This window comes from Hyposmocoma kahamanoa, unplaced genomic scaffold (genome assembly GCF_003589595.1).
Source record: "Hyposmocoma kahamanoa isolate Upper Pololo Valley unplaced genomic scaffold, ASM358959v1 64, whole genome shotgun sequence".
Lineage (NCBI taxonomy): Eukaryota > Metazoa > Arthropoda > Insecta > Lepidoptera > Cosmopterigidae > Hyposmocoma > Hyposmocoma kahamanoa.
In genome coordinates this window covers 12,330,262-12,352,679 of record NW_020653852.1, presented here as the reverse complement: position 1 = coordinate 12,352,679, position 22,418 = coordinate 12,330,262, and the positions used below count along the sequence as shown (strand labels likewise).

At 39.0% G+C, this 22,418-nt stretch overlaps 1 protein-coding gene across 1 annotated transcript in view; it reads left to right on the top strand.

The window, feature by feature from the left end:
- The window catches only part of LOC113230706 (sex peptide receptor-like), an 81,015-nt gene that overhangs the window by 40,028 nt on the left and 18,569 nt on the right, over positions 1-22,418 (top strand). The window contains exon 5 of the mRNA XM_026464756.1: positions 17,038-17,140. Coding sequence (XP_026320541.1) covers positions 17,038-17,140 — 103 coding nt within the window. The remainder of the gene's footprint in view (positions 1-17,037; positions 17,141-22,418) is intronic.

The following is a 22,418-nucleotide window of genomic DNA, read 5'->3' as shown; positions in this document are numbered from 1 at the left end:
GATGCGGTCTTTTTTAGGTAATATCCGCGTTTCTATATGTATAATCGCATCCTTAGTGTGATAAGGTCACAACTCCAAAATGACAACTTTTCAGGAGAGAGCTTTAAAGATTCTACGAACGAAATTAGACAACAACTTTTTTATGCTTAAGTAGGAATGTTATAAGATTTCACATTTTTTTTTCATGAATTTTAACGTGATAAAAGAAATTTTGACGTAAGTTCACATACGGCTTTTATACATACAGAGACGAAGCTGCAGAGCCATGAACACCGCCGTAAAGTTGCCTGCTTATCGGTATTCTACAGGATATGTCACGGAAAGTGTGCGATGGAGTTGCATAACTTGACTCCTTCCCCTTTCCATCATCGGGGGACTAGACGTGGGCTGGGATTCCACACCTATATTGTGGATATTCCCAGGATTCGCATGAACCATTTCGCTTTCACATTAATATGGCGAGCGGCTAGAGAGTGGAATTCCCTACTTGCGTACTTACTTGTTACTTCCCTACAAATTCCTGGAACGCTATAACTTGAACGTTTTCAAGGCGAGAGTGAATAGGCATTACTAAGGTGTGCATGCTACATCGTCGACCTCATCATCACTTTTCATCATGAGCTCAGATGGAGGTCAAATGCGCACTTATTTTTTATAAAAAAAAAATTGATATCGAGTTCTTAGGTTTTCGCGATTGTTACACATAGGAAATGAAACTATTTTTTTACATATAAATCGCGTATATTTGTTTTTTCAAACAAACCGACGTTTCGGCCATTTACAGGTCCCGTGGTCACGGTTGACTGAGGTGGTACTGTTAATTGTGGTGGTATTCATTAATAACTATTGTAACTATAGTGAAAAAATAGGATGGTTTGCATTAATATTAGGGGTTAAAGTATGAAATTGCCGTTTTATTGTAATAGGTTCTTTGAATTTTCATAGAATCTTCATGGTTTGAGGTTTTCGAATGAAACTTTTTTCAAATGGTTTCTGTGATTTTTTTTTTTTAATTTGAAACATTTGAATATCGACTTTCAATTGTTTTTGTTATTCAATTTAGACAAGAAAGATGGATACTGCGAAAATTCGAGTGATTTTTGAATACGAGTTCCGACGCGGAACTAACGCGGCAGAAACAGCCCGCAATATCAATGCTGCGTTTGGAGAGGGGTCTACTAATGAACGCACCGTGCGATTTTGGTTTAAACGCTTTCGTGATGGAAATTTCGACTTAAAGAACGAGCCACGAGGAAGACCGCCCAAGACACAGGTGAATAACGATGAATTAAGAGAGATAGTGGAAGCCGATCCTAGTCAAACTACCCAGGAATTAGCGGCATGGTTTAACGTTACCTTACCCACAATATTGACTCACTTGCGTCAAATCAATAAAATAAAAAAATACCAAAAATGGGTGCCTCATGATTTGACTGATCTGCAGAAAGAAACGCGTGTTGAAACTTGTGTTGCCTTGTTGAACCGGTACAGAAATGAAGGAATATTGGATCGAATTGTAACATGTGATGAAAAGTGGATTCTTTATGATAACCGGAAAAGAAAAATGCAATGGCTGACCCCAGGTCAAATGCCACAACAGTGTCCTAAAGCAAAACTTACCAATAAAAAGGTAATGGTAACTGTTTGGTGGTCTCAGCATGGTGTTATTCACTATAGTTTTCTCCGATCTGGTCAAGCAATAACGGCAGATGTCTATTGTGCCGAACTCCGAACCATGTTGACAAAACTAGCAGTAAAACAGCCCCGACTCATGAATCGATCTTCACCATTATTGCTCCACGACAACGCGAGACCTCACACAGCACGAGAAACCATTTTGACCCTTCAGGAACTGCAGTTAGAAACCATTCGTCATCCTCCGTATTCACCAGACCTTGCTCCAACGGACTACCATTTTTTTCGTGATTTGGACAATTATCTACGTGACAAGAAGTTTTCTTCCCAGGAGGCAGTACAAAATGCTTTCACACAGTTTGTGCAGTCTAGATCGTCGGAGTTCTATCGCAAAGGCATTAATAACCTTCCCATTAGATGGCAGCAATGTATAGATAATAATGGCAACTATTTTGATTAAATAAATTTGTTAAAAATTTAAAAAATAAACAATTTAGATTTTCAGTACAAATCGGCAATTTCATACTTTAACCCCTATTATTAGACATATCGTAACTGGTTGAAGACTACCGTCGTCGGTTTGTTTGAAAAAACAAATATACGCGATTTATATGTAAAAAAAAAGTTTCATTTCCTATAAATTGATATCATTAATTTACTTTGTGGATTAGGACTTCAACTATCAAATATCAAGAGATATTAAGTCACAGACGAGAGTAAATATGATTCTTTATTGCAATTATATACCTCTGTAACACCATGAATATCGTATATGAATATGGTAAATAAACAAGTTTACTCGTGACTAAAGGAAAACAGGTTCCCCTTCAACCGCAAGTGAAATTTTGCGTTGAAACTGAAGCAAGACTTTTGAATATGACGACAAAGGAAATATTATGAGCGACAAGCATGCTTTATGCCTTTTCAAAGTTCAAAAGGAATTTGACATTTTACGAGAAACTGAAGTGCGATACCACATAACGATAATTTTGATGAACAAATGACTTTACTCTAGAGCCCACTTCACAGTAGCATTCGTAAATATGCACTTGGTTACGTTACGTCAAAGGTTGGAGTGCAATTAAAAGGAAGCGGTTAAGTTCAAACAAAGTTAGGACAGAAAGATTTTCAATCTTGCTATTTCTATTCATAGAACTGTCGTATGTATTATGAAGTGGTTGTTATATTTTTTGACTAATTACAAATAACGTTGCCAGGTACCGAGTCGCGAAGCCCCATGCTTCCTCGTTGACATTCGGTAAAATGATTTTTCTGTTAAATTAAGCTTAGTAGCAGTAGAGCTCCTTGTCAAAGAGTTCGTCCAGAGAAGTACTGCCACCTTATCGATTTCTGCCGCCAAGCGGTAATTTGAGCATTACTGCGTTCTAGTTTGGAAGGGTAAGTATTGGTGAAATTACAGGCACATGGGACTTGTCAACTTACGTCTCAGGGTGACGGGCGCAGTGGCAGTGCCTCTAAGATCTTTGCGATTTGAAGCTCTGAGTGGCACTGCAACTGTTAGTGGTTAACACAGGTGTGTAGTTTACCACCACGGTAACACTTGTTCGTCCCGTCACTTGACATTATTAAAAAAAAGTTTTATTTTTATATTTTTTACCACATAAACACTTGTTTACTTTTTTTACATTAGGGTTTTAGAAATAATTATGCAGGGCCTTAAAACTTTTTTCTCATATTTTAACACATTTCAACACCTTTTTCTAATTCTTGTACGAAGTGATGAACAGCTGATGCATATTTATATTTTTAGTAGAAAGTTTTTTAATGCTAAGAACTCGGTGTTAAGAGGTTTTGTTTTACGGATTATTCAGGGCATGGAAAAAAGTCTTGTATTTAGAAAACAACATGTACCACCGTCTTGCACGTGATTCTTTTCACCACTTAAAGATTTCATTTACGTAGCGCAATGTATACATTATATTATTATTATTGTATAATGTACATTATCTTTTCGGAATTGTTTAGTAAATTCCAGTTTATTACTCTTCAAAGAATTACAAAATGTGAGTACAACATACCATTTATTGGAAGCTAATTCATTTTAAACCATGTCATACTGTTTAGAATACATAAATATATCGCTACAGCATTGGTAGGTATTGACCTAGCCATTGGCCTACAACATTTAAAATTCATCCACTTTGATTGGTTCGAACTAGAACTTAGTTTTCCAAGCAATCGAGGACATTGAGTTCGTAAACTAACGAGCATTATATAAATTTTAAATGTAGTATTAAATGTCATATGTCGCAGTTCGTAAGTTTAAATAAAGTGTTTTATATGTATGTTAGGCGTACTAACATAATCTTTGTAATCTGGGAATAAATACTTAAATTAAAAAAAAAGAATAAATAAATATGGAAAACTGCAGATATTGAGTTCTTAGGTTTTCGCCATTGTTGCACATTGAAAATGAAACTATTATTTTTGGTTTAAATATATTTGTATTTTTTTTCAAATAAAAATTTCGTTGTTATAAAAAACTAATCAAACCCTTGGTGTAATAAGACCGCATCTGTAAAATGACAAATTTTTATGTGAGAGGCTTTAAGGTTCTATCGAATAGACAGCTTTATTTTGTCGATACGTTTTTATGATTAAATACGACCGCAGTTATAAAAATTCACTTTAATATAATTTGTTTCGTGTAGTTCCTATTATTTTTACAAATTTCTTGTATAAAAGCACTTTTGACGTATGATCACATGTGACATTATTATGGGTAAGAAATATACGTATTAAACGTGGTTTAGATCCGAAAAAAATACACATATCAAAAGTGTCTAGGGATCAAGCTCGATTTTGCCAATTTTTAAAAATCAGTCAAATTTTTTTTTCGTTTTTTTTAACACCGGTGGAATTCTTTGGTCTTCATTTTGTAATTTGAATTTGAGAATGTAATTAATCAAAAAAATTAATTGATAAATCTAATTTTTGTTAATTAGCTGAAACGTGTTTTGATCCTTAGACACTTTTGATGTGTGCAGTTTGGTTTCCTATGACAATATAGATTTTTTTAAATTTTATACGTGGCAATATGTCCAAATTCTACTTATTGATATGTAAAATAATAGTAGTTGTATTTTCTGCGTTATTTTTTTAATTAAATGTATTAGTTAATACAAAACACACGAATTTCGCCATTTATTATTGAGGTTACGATGAATCAGTTTTATTGAGCACTAGCTGGTGCCCGCGACTTCGTCTGCGTAGAATGAAGTACTTCGAGTAACCTACTGTACTACTTACTTGAGAAATGATTGGCTCTCCATAGAAACTTTCATCACTTATGTCACCCCTTTAAGATTTTTGTGTCTCTACTGAAAAGGGATGCAAATCGAAAAAGCGAACTTTACAGGGAAATGCGAAAAACACTACTAAGTGTTTTAACTTAACTTAACTTAATATCATACATACGACGCACTAAAAGTTTCCGGAACTGGCCACTTACATAAACAATATTTAAAAAATTATTACAACATTTGAAAATAGAATTCTTTGGCTGTAGAACAGTTTGTTTCATCTGATTGTCACTTGTTTTTACATTGTGGCGTCATTTTAGAAATTGGTTGTCTACATCACCATGGATTTAACTCGCGAAAATTTTCGTTTCTACTACTACTACTAACTTTCTAAGACTTTAAGTGTAAGGCTTCAAACTGCTTTTGGCGATGAAGCACCGTGTAACTCGACTATTTATAGCTGGTTTGCAGAATTCAAACGCGGTCGTGTGAATTTGAGTGACGAATTTCGTGATGGTCACCCGTCCACTGCTGTGAACAACAAAAGCATCAACGCTGTGCGCAGTATGATCAAACAGACAGGCATGTGACATACCATGAGATTCGAGCATCTTTAGGCATAGGCATTAATCAAATGCAATCAATACTACACAAACATTTGGGTGTGAAAAAGCTGTGCTCTCGTTGGATCCTACACAACTTGACTGAGGCTCAAAAAACGGATCGCGTCACTTGGTGCAATGTCATACTTGCCAGATTCAATGAAGGGGCGTCAAATTTGGTGTGGGACATGGTAACAGATGACGAAACATGGATTTATAGTTACGATCCTAAAACAAAGCAGCAATCGAGCATATGGTTCTTTTGAGATGAGCCGAAACCAACCAAAGTCGCGCGCGTGCAAAGTGCCTCTAAGCGAATGATCGCTTCTTTTTTTTAATAAAACTGGACACGTGGCTACATTTGCTTTGAAGAATCGTTTTACCGTGAATAGTGCACGATTGGTACACGACCATTTGTTTGCCGGAAGTTATTGACAAACTCCGTAAAAATAACCGTAAACGCCGTATCATCTTGCACGACGATAATGCCAGTTCTCACACGACCAGACAGACAAATGAATTTTCGAAGGTGAACAACGTTGACCTTATGAGCCATCCCGCGTACAGTATGGACCTGGCACCTTGTGACTTTTATTTATTTCCAAAAATTAAGAACCAGTTACGCGGTCAACGATTTTCATCACCTGAAGAGGCTGTAGAAGAGTATGAAAACTATGTTTCAGAGATTGTCACGGAGGAGTGGCATAAATGTTTTAAAACTTAGTTCATTCGTATGAGAAAGTGTATTAACGCTAACGGAGAATGTGTTGAGGAACAATAAATTAATTTCTGACCGTTTATAGTATTTTTTTAACTTAAAGTGCGCCTCACCTTACAGCTTTAACTGTTTTTTGCGTCTCCTTGTAAAGTTGTCTTTTTTGCCTTGTACCCTTTTTCACTAGCGCCACAGATTTATTTTTGTGACTAAAAGTAGCAAAAAATAGTGTCAAATCATTTGAGGTAATGTGAATGTGTCAGTACAGTTGTCAAAACTGAATCGTAAGATATTAAATAAACAGGGCTAGCTCTCGTTTAGGAACACGGTGACAGTTTACACTGCTTACATCTGATTTATGATGACTTTTTTATTTATTAACTTAACCGTTTTGTTAACTGCCTTCGTGGTCAACCGATTACCAAGCTGGTCTGCCACACGGAGGTTCCGGGTTCGATTCCCGGACCGGAAGAATTATCTGTATGACCTACACTTATATCTCTCGTGAGTTTGGGTGTAATTTGTGGTTGTCAATGTGTGTGTCCATGGCACCCGCGACTCAGGGTTTTGCCTAGTGCAGGGCTATGAGTGTGTGCGTTATTATTATTATTATTAGTTCCCCTCTATCTATCAAAATTCATCAAATTTGGTTGTGCGGTTTAAGCGTGAAAACGTAACAGACAGGGTTACGTTCGCATTTATTAGTTTGGATAGGTCGTATAGAGTCTTAAAACATTGCCAATTTGAAACCTTATTGACATTTAAAAAAACAAGTTGAACACTTTTCTAAATTTTTTTGTTTTATATAAAACACTTTTTGTAGTAGACTTCTAATTAAAATTCGATTAGTGTTAACTAATATAACTTCTAATTCATTATTGTCTTATTTTAAAAGTTTGTAGGTGAGCAATTTCCGGAATTTCATTATTCATAAAACGTTGGTTCTATAATTAGTAGGGGATAATTTGTTATTTCTTGTTTTCGTGTAGAATAAATTCATAACAGAACATTTAATCATTGGAACTGTGAGCTGTTTTGTTTAACCAATGACATTATTGAGCAACAAAATATCACATCGAATTTAAACGACATCAAATGATAGATTTTCTCGAAATAACTATTTCTAGTTTCGAAACTCAGTATCAAAATGATAGTATTAGAATATAGAGTGTCTTAACTTTAACTCCCTCATTTCCATAAAAGATAATGTGGTATCGGGGAACGCCAAATCGTGTCATTAAACTAAACTAAAACGGGTATATAGAAGACTGTAGAGAGTAATGCGATTGTTTAATCTTGAGAAGTAAAATTTGATGTACCGAACACTTCTCTGATGGGGCAGGGTGAATGAAAAAAAATATAATTTTGTTGTTTTTAATTTTTTTATTGAATTCATATTCAATTATGTTTTATGTAAAATTACTCCACTAGTTTATTATAATTATTAATACAAAGATCGAACACTCAGAAAAAAACCTTTGTTATTTTTTTATGATATCAAGTGACGGGACGAATACTCGTGCGCTTGGTGGTATGCGACCGCCTGAATATGCCACTCAGAGCTTTAAACCGTAAAGATCTGAGGGGCACTGCTACTGCCGGTCACTCTGAGACTTAAGTTGACAAATCCAAGTCAATTTGTGAAGTGCTGCTACCTTATCTATTCCTGTCACTAAGAGGTGATGTGAGAATTACTGCGTTCCACTTTTGAGGGGAAAGGGTGCTGGTGACATTATAGGCACATGGAAGTTGTAAACTTATGTATGTATGTATGTAAGGCACTGCAACTGCTATGGACGGGCGTGTCATTACCACCAGGCACACTTCTTGGTCGTGCAGTCACTTGGTATTATAAAAAAATCCTTATTTCCAACGTAATGTAATTAGCAATCACGAAAACTAAGAACTAGATCATATAAAATTTTATATTCAATTCGATAACAAACATTTGGTTCGCAGTACGAAATATGCACGATCGGTCTAAGTTTGAATGGAGAATGTTTGTATTTGTCTACTACTACCTTTCTATCTTAAGTCTATCCTATTTCTGGCAAATTGAATAGCGTTTTATATAGCCCATAATTTGTCATCAGTTGTTTTCGTTTATTGTTTAAAGATTTCTCTTTAAATAATGGCGTAAATACCATCGCGGAAAGTACTCAGCTGGTAACAATAATCTCTTTAGTCTTCTTTACGATTGTTGGCAGCCTTCAAAATATCCGTAATTCGAACCCCTCCATTTAGCGAAGCTTTTGTCCAGAGAGCTGTAAAAAGACATCGTTTAAAGTTCTAAGTTATTGCGATTTATATTGAAGTTACTTTGCTTTTGAAGGAGACTTTATTGATTAAAGGCAAGCATTTGATCACAATTTCGTCTGATGGAAAGTGAAGATATTGTATAGTCGATAATAGAACTTGCTTGCTTAGTAGGTGCCTACGCTACACACGTTTTATCGGGAAACAAATCCGTAGGCAGTAAGCAATGCGCTTTGTGAGTATGGGTATATATCTACACTTTTATAGCATTTTTATAGTATTTTTATACGTATTAACTGAACACAAAAAATCACAAGGAAAAAATTATATATTTGTAGTGTAGTTTATATAGACCATAGATTCAGTTTTTTTGGACTAGGACTCTTAGGACTCTTCAGCGTGTACTGGAGGGCAGTAGGGACTACTTTGGGAAACTACGACTTACAGCAATGACGTACTGACGTACCGTAATAATGGGGAATCTTTTACATGAATATCGTTGTTTTGTGTAGATGTGGTTTCTATAATGTAGTGTATTAGAACACGAATTAAAATTGTATGAGTTTGAAACAAAATAGACGTAAAACATAAGACGCTAGTGGGGATTAAAATAATACAAAATTATAGTAGATTAATCATTTACTAGCAGTAGAGCTGCTTGTAAAAGAGTTCGTCCAGGGAAGTACTGCCACCTTACCTATTTCTGCCGCCAAGCAGTAATATCAGCATTACTGTGCTCCGGTATAGAAGGGTAAGGGTGCTGGTGAAATTACAGGCACATGGGACTTGTCAACTTATGTCTTAGGGTGACGGAGCAGAGGCAGTGCCCCTCAGATCTTTGCGATTTAAAGTTCTTAGTGGCGATGCAACAGCTATGGATAGGCGTGTAGCTTACCATCAGGCGCACGACTTGTTCGTTCCGTCACTTGATATTATTAAAAAAAAGTTATCGACTAATTACGTTCGTAGAATCTTTAAAACTCTCTCCCGAAAAGTTGTCAGTTTGCAGATGTGGCCTTAATATATCAATTGTGTGATATGAAAAAAAAACAACAATCGGGCCAAAAACTTGGAGTCTATAACTACATATTTTAGAGAACTTAGTTTCGAACACGGAGCAGTGGCAGTGCCCCTCAGATCTTTGCGATTTAAAGCTCTGAATGGCCTTGATACTGTTATGGACAGTCGTGTAGCTTACCATCAGGCGCACGACTTGTTGGTCCCGTCACTTGATGTTATAAAAGAAAATAGTTTTCAGTTGCAGCATGAAGACGTAGACAGGCACTTATTACAATAAACAATTACAAAGTTTGATATCTGAAGTACGGCAAACTTACTAACAATATGAGTTAGACAAATTAACGCAATAATTTTCAGGGGGTTTTTGTAACCAAAAAACGTCGTAGGAGTGCTTCAGTCAAGTCTAATTAAAAGTTTATAAGATCTTTATGACAGCTTTTCATGGTAACCAAATTTTTAAGGATAATCTTTCCAGTTTTACCAGCGACTGTGAACCGCAACCGGTACGATCTAAATTTTGACAAACTGGACAAACAGGACGAAGAAAAAAATTGTTTGCATCAATTATATAGCATCTGGTTTATTAAATAAAAATACGTAGTGTACATACATACATGTGTAATAAAAATATTTAAAAACTACGTATTTTTCTTCAATAAACCAGTTACTATATAAATGGCGCAAACATATTTTTCCGCATTCGGTAAAGTTGTTAAAATTGAGATAGTACCGATTGCCAGTTCACAGTCGTTACTCGTAATTTTGATCGCATGACCGAAAAGTTCTCATTAAAATGATGTGAATGAAAATTCTAAGGAAAATTTTCTCCTGTATAGGAAATGAAACAATTTTTTTTCGGATTTAAATCGTGAAAACCTAAGAACTCGATATTTACTCATGTATTTATGTTTGATTTTTTCTGAAAAATATATTGTAAAACGTCCACCATTTGTAATTTTTTTGATAATTACTTATGGTAAACACGTAATTTGCTGCTTTTTGTGTCTATGTTCCAAAATACATTGAATGAACCATTTGTAAAGCCTAGATACACTTTCGTATTCGATTTTCGTTTCTAAAATTAGCGCTAACTTGAATTAAAGTTCCATTAAGTGTGAGGATATGCTAGATTGAAATCTCTGCGTAATGAAGGTCGAAGTATTTCTAGAAATAAGGGACGTTCACAACAAACACTATAATCGTTTTAGAATACCGTGAGTACAGGATGTCATGAAGAAGTTCTACTATAGTTCTGCTAACGTTCACCAAACAAAATGCATGCGGCAACGATATTATATAGGGTTATTTGTAAAATACTAACAATCTCGCAGAACTGTATTGTTAATTTCATAAACAACAACTTTTGTTCCATGACTTTTAATAATTCATTAGATTTGACTTTCGTTTTATTTTTCATACAAAAATAAACATATTTAAATAGATCGCTCTAAACGTAATAAGTCTGTGCCAAACGCTGGAGAAGTCGGAGAGCTTGCATGTTTGAACTTACCACACCGTCCTACCAAATAGAGATCTATGAAGTATTAGACATAATTATAACTTTAAAAAAACCGACCTCAAAAGTATGTGGAATTACATCTATTTGTCAAGTTTTATTGACATCGGTTGATGTCCGCTCTGGGTCTCCACAGACATCAGAGGGCGTGGCAGACCACCGCAGCACTGGATGGACGACATCCGACGACACGGAGGTCGAGACTGGATGAGTCGGGCACAAGATCGCCAAGAATGGAAGAAGAGGGAAGAGGCCTACATCCAAGATTGGATAATAAAACGGCCGCCAACCATGTTGATGATGATTGAAATCGGTTACCAGAAAGTGCGCGAAACCGAATTCGTCTTCTAGTTTGCACCCTAAGCGCTAAGCGCGTTTGCGCATTGCATCTCATTCGTATTCGTTCCGAATCCCAGACTATATCAATCTAGAAAACTCGGACCCGCTTCGGATGTCGCTTGTGCACTAAGTCCGATTCGAAGTCGAGAAAGTACGAATATCGCTTGTACACCTAGATACAAAATGATCCCTGTGACATACGAAAAACGCTCTTAGAGGTGGAATATTTTCTAAAAATTTTAATGGACCAATGCTGATGTACCGCTTTCCAACAAGAAAAGAACCATCGAATTCGTTTCATATATCCTACAGTATCGTCCAGTAATCGCGTAACATACACACAAAGAAAGACACAGTCGAATTGAAGACCTACTCGGTTTTTTAAGTCGGTTAAAATAACCTTGTAGGTATATAAAATGCGGTTAATACGATAAATGTTTTGTAAAGTAAATATGTCTCATCCAGTTACTCTTCTGACATATCACTTTCGCTTCCTTGTCGTGCATCAGGTTTTCATACATGCCAGTTTATTTATTGAAATTTTGTCTCTGAACTTTTATAGGAATCCTGTTTTAGCCCGTAAGTTCAATTACTTGTCAAATTCGTTCTATGACCTCACAAAACAGGTCAGTTTCCATGCGGTTTAGATTGATCGTTCAAAAGCCTTTTTACCTTTTTTCTTTTATTAAAATCGTATCGTAATGCCTCCGTGGCCGGACGGTTACCATGTTGGACTGCCACGCAGAGGTCCCAGGTTCGATTCCCGGGCCGGGAGAAATAATTGTATGGTCTATATTTATTTCTCTCGTGAGTTTGGGTGTAATTTGTAGTTGTTTATTTGTGTGTCCATGACACCCGCGACACAGGGTGTCCCTAGTGCGGGGCTATGTTGAGTGTATGCGTAATTATAAAAAAAATATGTCTGTGATGTCCAATTGAATGTCTTAGCTGTCTAAATCAAGCAATAAAAAGCATTGTTCAGTGACAAACTTTTTTGGAGAATGGCAAGTTTTTCGTCACAGTGTGTATAAATACATTGTAAGTTTCTTAATTCTTTATTACAATGTAAGTCGTAAACAGCGCCAAATTTGAGTTTAGCGCAATAATTAATCAAAGTTTTAGAAAGAATGTGCGTTCGAATTTTGTTATCAAATTGCAAACTAACCATAATCATTTCAATGATAACGGCAAGATGTGATATATAAATTTGTCTTACTTCAAATTGTGAAGTATAAAATTTAAAAGAAAAACATTTTAGAAAACGTGATGTTTCCCTTTGCACATAACCGGTACGTTTACCATACGTTTTGAACGCTGCTAAATAAGCATATAGCTATCTGTTTTATAATTATTAATTGTATAGCTCCATCTAACTTTTTGGGTGACAGCGTTAGCATGTTAGAAACAACACTTAATTTATGTTTTAAAACAACAATTAATGTTTTAAATGTAAAATTCACAATCTTGCCGTGAGAGTCTTTCACGGAAATTTCTGCGATCAAATTGCATTTAGTAAAACAAGTCATAATACCCTTTGTAGAATAATCGCACATATAATATATATGGGGCATTATATTATACAATATGTAATAATCAAAAGTGGTTTTATCACGTGAAAGTCATAAAAATAATATGAACTTCACGAAACAATGTAACAGACAATATTTATATATATATGAACTAAATTTTGTAGAAAAGTTGTACAATTTCACAATTTACAACTCTTCTCTTTTAGCATATATGTTTTTGTGGCAGTCAAGCTTTTTGTGAAAGAGTTTGTCCAGGGAAGTATTGCCATTTCACGTAATGTGAGCATTGCTGCGTTCCGGTTTGGAAGGATAAGGGTGCTGGTGAAATTACACGCACATGGAACTTGTAAACTTATGTCTCAGGGTAACGAGCGCAGTGGCAGTGCCCATAAGTTCTTTGCAATTTATAGCTCTACTGACACTGCAACTGTTATGAATAGGCGTGTCGCTTACCACCAGGCGCACGACTTGTTTATCCCGTCACCCAAGTATATAGAATTATAAAAAAAAGTTATCGATAAATTCCGTTCGTAGAATCGTGAAATCTGTCTCCTAAAACGTTGTCATTTTACAGACGTGGTTCATTACATCGAGGGTTGTCTGGCAGAGACCCTGTCAATTTCCGTTCGGATTTTGAAGGCAAGAGTGGTTATACACGGCGACATTCAGAATCGCTACACTTGTGAGTTATAGGCGAGTGCATCGATACAAACACGCGACTGCATCGCGACAGTGTAGCGATGCAATCGCGCGTTTGTATCGATGCACTCACGCGCTTGCATCACTATGCAAGCGCGTGACTGCATCGATACAAACGCGCAGTTTTAAGCAGTGGCTTAAAATCACGCGCGTGTGTACAAAAGTAGACGATTAGCAGCTGCATCGCTACTACATCGCGTTTGCATCTCTACTAAAAGTCGCCGTTTGCACATAGGACAATCAACTTTATGTCTCAACGTGTGGGTGCAGTAGCAGTGTCCCTCAGATTTCTTCGATTTAAGATTATAAAAGGCATTGTAACTGTACAGGTGTCGCGAGACGCGTGACTTGTTCGTCCCATTACATGATATCACTAAAAAAATTTGTCATTCCCATATTGACTTCAAAGGTTTCCTGAGATGTCGTGATTGCCGTAAAATCTTTTATGTTTTTTATTATGGACCGTAGTATTTTCTTTCCAAAGTTTTGTACGATACGAAATATGACGGTTACATGAATAGCGCTGTAACATTTCCTTTGAAGTGATGGAAGAATTGATGATCACATATAATTGGGTACAAGGAAGGAATAATAACAGGCGTCTTGGAAGGTAGTCTTGGAAATATTCCTGGAAATTTCGCCTAGACCTAAAAAGAATACTAATCAAAATTGATAACAGTGATATGCCCTTTGCGTCAGGCAGTCAATTGGAAATGAAACTATATTTTTGTCTGGATTTAAAATCGTGAAGGGTGATGGCACCAACGATGAACATTTTAAGGGAAGTGTGTTTTTAAATTATGTTTAACTTATATCAATTCTGTTTACTTGACAAATATGGCCGATCCTCGTGACTTTTTCAAAAATGACAACAGAAAGTGTATTGTCTTTAGGGTTCTGTGTTACTATGATGTAATGATCACAAAAAAAGTGCCTACCAATTAGTCATTTAATGTTATGTGAAATGATAATTAAAAAACTGTTTAATTGATAATTGAAATGAATAGACAAAGTCTTGGTCGATAACATTTTTTACCTTTCATTTTAAATTGAATGTTCCCAATCTATATATAAGTATATTAAGGAGTAAGGTCTGGAGCAATTTACTGGCACATGTGCGCACAACAAAAACTATATGTCCTAGAAACATGGTAATTTGAGGGTATGTTACTTTTATTTAGTGTAAACGTACTAATAATGGATTTTTCGAAATTCAACCCTTAAGAGGGTAATAAAGGTAATGTTCTGTATGAAAAATCGTATTCCATGAAATAACAAAAGTGAAACTTAATATAAATATTCTATAATGCAAATAGTAAAAGACTGACATGACATTTTTCTAAGATTACCCCTAAATAAGGGCGAACTGGAGTAATAGAGTTTGTATGGGAACTCTTTAACGCGAAGTGCGATTTGCTTTAAACTTGGTTTGGATACTGTAAATGCAAAATACTTTAAATACGTGTTTCAGGGCTTTCCAAAACTACCCCTAAAATTGGTAAGTTATATAACGAAGTATTTAAAAAAATCTTCTGTATAGAAAATCGTATTCTTTACATTTGTTGGAATAATGTTGAAAAGATAACATGGCTCTAGATTCCACACAAATTTGATTCAAAGTGTATCCCGTAGCGTTTAAATTTATTTTGAAAAGAGCAATCCATAGAGTTTTTTACTCGTTCTTCTCAGGGAAGTCAGCGTATTGAACGAGCTTGACTTTGATTTATGTTTTTATAGTAAATAATGCACGTAACAAATTTACGCGTGCGCAGCCGCAGGCAACATCTAATTCTTAATAATTACTCAAATTACTCAAATGATGCGGTCGAATACTGATTTAGCTTGTACTTGTGTGTGATAATCGCAGTTCAAAAATCAATTTATACAACTATTACTTACTTTATATTATGTGCATTTTATAGTACCTAATGCTCTGTACAAATCTTTTTACGAATAAAAAAAAATATCACTATGATTACTATTTAGTCTCAAATAATTGTACTGAGCATTATGATAACAATGCTTGAGATTGAGTTATATGGAATATCACGACGTTTTACAACCGTGAGCTGAGTTAAAGAAACTTTCACAGATTTCTCACAGAGGGCGCTACGGAAAAAAATCGTTAAAAAAACAAAGACCTGCACATACAAAAATTCGTACGGTCTGCTGGTTCGTTCTATAGCTCTGTTGGGAGAACGTCAGGCATGGTATGCTGAAGGCACTGGGTCCAATCCAGCCGGAGTAAAGGATTTTTTCTTATTTGTATTAAAAACATTGTACAAATCTAGTGCGTAAACAAAGACAACTACTTACTATCTAGATTACGAAGTATTGTTGTGTTTTGAAATTCGTAATTCGGGTAATTCAATTTAAAACGCTTATTCTGTGTATCAAAAGCATTCTATATCCAATTTTGGACTATGCAAATGTTTGTTATCCGGATCTGACAATCAACCTGCTTAATAAATTGGAACGCCTCCAAAATATGTGTGTAAGTTTTATTTTCGGACTTTGTAAGTTTGACCACGTTTCCCAGTTTCGCACACAACTTAAATGGCTACCCATCCACCGGCGTAGAGACCTTCACTAGTTTCCCTTCTTTACTCTACTTTATTCTATTTCTTCACGCCTTACCTTAAAGAACATTTTATTTTTCACTCTTCTACACTCTGCTGTTGTCTTCGCTCCTCTGATAGATTCATACTAAACATGCCTCTGATTTTTTTTCCAACTCGTTTACTGTATCTGCTATTCGGCTATGGAATTATCTTCCAGAACCTATTAGTCGATCCCCGAATCTCTCCCGATCTCTTGATTCCTTCAAACGACATGTTAAGGAACATTTCCTTAACTACTAAGTCTGTTTTTTACCTACATTCCTCTCCTTCATTTTATTTTGTTTTGCGTGGGTACTGTTCTGTGTTATAATTGTAATTTCTAATGTGCAATAAAGAATATTTCATTCATTCATTCATTTATTCAAACGAGCAACTTTTTTCTACGACTTTTGCTTAATGTGCATTTCTTTTATCTTTCCACACATTTAAATTTCACTCTATAAAGAACATACTAATTAATCTGTTATCACCAAAACAGCGCAGCACGCGTATATAATAATACATTGCCGACATCCACTGGCGCCAGGTTTGTATTACACCATATGGCTATAAAGCATATGACCTAGCAACCTGAGCCGAATAACGGGCCAATGATGATTCAAATGAAACAAGTTCGGCTATTTATTACATAAGTGTGACTAGAAATCAGTAATACTCGATAAAATATTTATCGACTGCAATCACTAGCTGCTTGTAAGCGGACAACACTTTTGCGTAATGAACTGTCATTTTACTCCATCTTCGAAAAAAGACAGACTGACAGACAATGGTCTTCGCAGACAATAATAGGTATTTAACTCTTGAATTATTTAACAATAACAATTCATGTATATTATTCGCAGGTATCCGTCTCATAGCTCTGCACTGTGCACCGACCGACGTTGCACGATCGCCATTCTTTGCAGCTTCATCCTGCCACCTATACTGTGCATACCTTCATATTTTGTAAGTAATCCTTAGTATAGTTAAGACAAGTAAGGCAACTTCCGCCTTATGGGCGTATCAGGTACTACACTTCGCTCGGAGCGTAGCGTTCTCTCATTATTATTTTAGTCATACCTCCAAATTGTAAACATAAATCTTTCAAAAATTAAGGTGTTCTTCACAGCATTCTCGCGTTATATTGAAGTAACCTTTGTTAAATGCAGTACTTACGTATTGATAATTTTATATGGAAATGAAATGCTGAATAATTCTGAATTTGAGTTACCTTGTTCAAACCACCATAAAAACAACAACAAACACGTCTACTATTTGATGTCATTTTTTAAATACCAAGCGAACGCTTCAGGTCTATAATGAACGGCGTATGGCGTCACACGCTTTGCAACGTGACTGCACCGCGAGATTACGCGAATGTGTGCGTCCGTACAAGACGCGCGGTGGACATTACTACTACGTTTGTATGGATTTACCCTACTTGTTTTGTAATACAATGCAATTTAGTCTTACTCTCTGCATGCGTATTAACAAATTAAAAAACATTTATACAATCACTTAATTCAGTATGAGCTGAAGAACACATATCGAAATTATACGTGCTATTTGCTCGATTGATAGTTCGATCATTCGCTCCTGTAGGAATTTCCCTCCTTGTTTGTCGTACCAGATTAACGAACCGGAATTCTTGTTCTTAATCATCTTTGAATATTAAAAATGTAGTCTCCACTAAAACCATTTTAATTAAGTCGGGTCCAAATTATTCAAGCCGAGTACGAGTTGGACGCGTTTTGGAAACGGGGATATGAAAGCCTATGTAACGGTATGCTGAGAAAATCAGCTATACAAATGTGAAAAAAATCTCATTAGACCGATTGAACCATCTATCGGTGTGAAAGTATCCGAAAAGCCACACGTGATCATACGTCAAAAGTACTTTTGTACATGAAAATCATAAAAAAGTCGCTTCTTGCCCGTGGACTATCTGACTGGTTCATCTCGGTGGATCACGGGCAATTATTTCTTTCCGTAGTTCACCTATGTCCACTTGGGTGTCATATAATATAAATAATACGAAGTACATAAAAAAAATTACGTATATGTAAAATATCGTAACTATTTAAGCATAAAATTAGTAGAGCTCCTTGTGAAAGAGTTCGTCCAGGGAAGTACTGCCACCTTATGTATTTCTGTCGCCAAGCAGTAATGTCAGCATTATTGTGCTCCAGTTTTGAAGGGTAAGGGTGCTGGTAAAATTACAGGCATATGGGACTTGTCAACTTATGTCTCAGTGTAACGGGCGCAGCTTAAAGCTCTGAGTGGAGATGCAACAGCTATGGATAGGCGTGTAGCTATGGTGTAGCTTACCATCAGGCGCACGCCAGTGTTGGGCGTTAATCAATTAAATTTCAATCAGAAATTCAATCAGATTAAAAAACCAATTCAATTGAAATTAGTTGCAATTAAATCAATTGCGACGCGTCGCAACTGGTTTAATTGCAATTGATTTAAATTGAATTGCTTTAATTGAAATTAATTTTTTTAGTTGTTCTAAGAAACAATTGACACTAACAATTAAAACCGAAAGTACCGAATAAAAGTGTCATTACGAATATGGGTTTAAGGTGTGGATTAGGGGTGTGTTAGGGGGTGGGTTAGGGGACCGGTTGGCGGCCGCCCAACCGGCCCCCCAACATTTTTTTTTTTTTTTTACGTGGGGAAATCCTCATGGATATCTCTCTGCTGCGGGGGCAACAGAGAGATCATGTCGGACTCCTACCGACTAAAACCCCACGGTGTTCCGTCCCTGCACCTTTTGCCGGGACTACGGGAACGCTTTCGCACTCTTCCGCGGTCCCGACGGCGCTGGCCCTCGGCCGAGAGCCCCTTCCCATTGAGGTGGAGCTGGAGAAACACCACCCCATTCAACACTTACCGGGGCACGCAGGACCACCTCGCGCGCCACCTCGGGATCTATACATTACGGGCGGCGGACGCCCCCGCGTCCACTGCCAAAATCCCTATTATGGGGGTTGAAGGAGGGCATGATGGTGCCTCCTCCGACGCCCTGCTCTCCTGCGGCGGATTGGAAGAAGGGTGGTAGCCTCCCTCTCCCGCTCCGCAGCTTCCTTCTGCGACATTACGTGTTCGCAGAAGGATACTACCTCCATCCACGACCTGTCACTTTCCAGCATTGATTTGATCATTGCAGGGAGTGACAGGTCGTGCCCCACTGCGGCAACAAGTTCACGGCGCTCATTGGCCCAGGCTGGGCACACCTGCAGCGTGTGCTGTGCCGTGTCTTCACAGCAGCCACAATGGTGACATTCGGTTGTCGGTTCCCTCCGCGCTATATGACACAGGTACTTTCCGAAGCAACCATGCCCGGAAAGCACCTGCACCAGCCGGAAAGTCAAGGACCCATGCGCCCTGTCCATCCAGTTCTCAAAAACCGGACGGATAGCCTCCACGGTCCAGCTCCCGGCTCTGGGTAGGGCCAGTCGCCCCCTCCACTTTCTAAGCAGGGACTGATGCGCATGAAACTTCCACGACTGCACTTCCTGCAGCGTGGGATCCTCGCCACGGAGACGGAGGTTAATGCGCCATTGATACATGGCAGCATAGACCTCCGCCTCCAGGTCCCAGGGAGGAGACCCCGCTAACAAGCATGCCGCCTCATAGGATATGGTGCGATATCCTCTGATAGCCCCGACCGCCATCACCCTCTGAGATCTCCTCAGGAGTGCGATGTTTTTCTCTGTGAGGGCGTCAGACCGTACGGGAGCCCCGTATAGAGCCATCGAGCGCACCACTCCCATGTACAGGCGACGGCTGCTCGCTTTGGGCCCTCCGAGGTTGGGCAACAGCCGCTTTAAAGCAGCAGCCGTTCCCATTAAACGAGGGATCATGAGAGTAAAGTGCTCGCGGAAGTTCCATCGAGAGTCGAGGACGAGACCAAGATACTTCATCGTGAGCTCGACTCCGATGCGAGTCTCACCGATAGTGATATGAGAACTCCGTGGCGGCGCCCGCCGAGGGCCATGAAAGCACATGGCCTCTGACTTGTTAAGCGCCACCCGGAGTCCCAACATCTCTATTCTACCGACAACCTGTGCCACCGCCTCCGTGGCAAGACGGGCAGCGTCCGCGAAAGTCTCACCTCGTACCATCACCAACGTGTCATCTGCGTAGCAGATCACGCTGGCGCCCGGAGGGAGATCTCCCCGTAACACCCAATCGAATCCGATGTTCCACAGGAGCGGTCCTAGCACTGACCCCTGCGGGACCCCACACGACATTACCGTTTGCAACAACCGCCCCTCCCGCCCAGGGTATGAAATGTACCTCTCAGACAGGTAGGCCCCGACGATCCGACGTAGGTAGGGAGGCACCTCATGGTACTTCAGTGCTTCCCCAAAGCAACCCCACGGCAAGGAATTGAACGCGTTGGCGATGTCTAGAGACACCGCCAGCATTACCCCGCCATGGTTTACCACTTCTTCTGAACAGGCTTTGACGCGAATGATAGCGTCAATCGTTGACCGTCCTACCCGAAAACCGAACTGATGGTCGGATAAGTCGGGACCCTCTCTGCCGAGATGCCGGATGAGGCGACCAGCTATGATTCGCTCAAACAGTTTATCGGCCTCATCCAGCATGACAATTGGACGGTAGGCAGAGGGAGAATCTGCGGGGCGTCCGTCCTTCCTCAAAAGCACGAGTCTGCCCGTCTTCCACATACTTGGGAACCGGCCCGTCTCCAAACAGGCATCTAGGAGCCGTCGGAACCGGTTCTCGAGAGCATCTAGGGCCAATACCCAACCGGCCCCCCAACTAAACTAACTAACCTAATCCACCCCTAACCCACCCCTAACTCACCCCTAACCACCCTAACCCACGCCCTAACCCACCCCCTTACCCACCTCCTGACCCACCCTCTGACCCACCTCCTATCCCAACCACTGACCCACCTTCTAAACCACCCTTTTTTTGACGTGGGTGAAATCCTTATGGATACTCCTGAGCCCAGGGAGACTCAGGGGTTATGTGGGGACTCTCCTATCTCCAGGCTGGAAGGCCTACCCCACTAAAACCCCCCGGGTTTCCCTCTCGCCGGTTGAGTCGGCGCCGTGGGATCAGTGAACATTTACCACGATGCTGCCTGGCCGCCCTAACTTGCGCCAGGGCTCCCGCGCCAACGGAGGGGCGAGTCGAGGGATCCGCCAAGCCCTCTTTCCACCGATCTCGCATGCGCTGCGCCGCGAGGCGGCGCTCCCGCTCCACCTCTTGGAGAGTGGGTAGCTCGCCTCGGTCCCTCATTCCCCGCCGGTAGGTGCGGACCTCCGCTAGGACCTCGGCTTCGAGGTCCCACGGCGGAGTACTAGTGAGGACGCATACGGCAGCGCAGGCCACCGTCATGTATGCCCTGCACATTCGCAGGGCGACCACCCTCTGGGGCCTCCTCAGCAGCGACTTCGTCGCCGCTGATAAGGCCCCACTCCAAATGGGAGCTCCGTATAAGACCATACTCCGGGTCACCCTGGCGTATAGCCTTCTCCTAAACCACCCCTAACCCACCCGCTGACCCACCCCCTAATCCACACCTAAACCACCTCTTAACTCACCCCTAACTCACCTCCTAACCCCCCAACCCAAACCCTAACCCACCACCTAACTTACCCCTAACCACCCCAACCCAAATCCTAATCCCTTAACCCAAACTCCAACCCCCTAACACAAATCCTAACTCACCCCCTAACCCACGCCCTAACTCACCCCCATATGCCCTATAAATTTATCATAATTGTCAGTTTTAATTGTTAATCAAAAACATGGAAAAGATTGAAAATTTATTAATTGTTAATTGTAGATCGCGATAAACGATTGCTCAATTGTTAGTTGCGAGAACCGCAATTAACAATTAAATAATTAATGCTGTTTCGCAATTGACAATTCATTAATTAATTGTCATTGTTGCTTGTTCTGGCAATTAATTAATCTTTAATTGCCAGAACATTTAAATTTTGCCCAACACTGGCGCACGACTTGTTCGTCCCGTAACTTGATATTATTAAAAAAAGCTTATCGATTAATTACGTTCGTAGAATTTTTAAACCTCTCTCCCGAAAAATTGTCAGTTTGCAGATGTTTTTTGTTTTTTTTTGCGTTAATATATCAATTGTGTGATATGAAAAAAAAAACAACAATCGGGCTAGAAACTTGGAGTCTATAACTACATATTTTAGAGAACTTAGTTTCAAACACAGAGCAGTGGCAGTGCCCC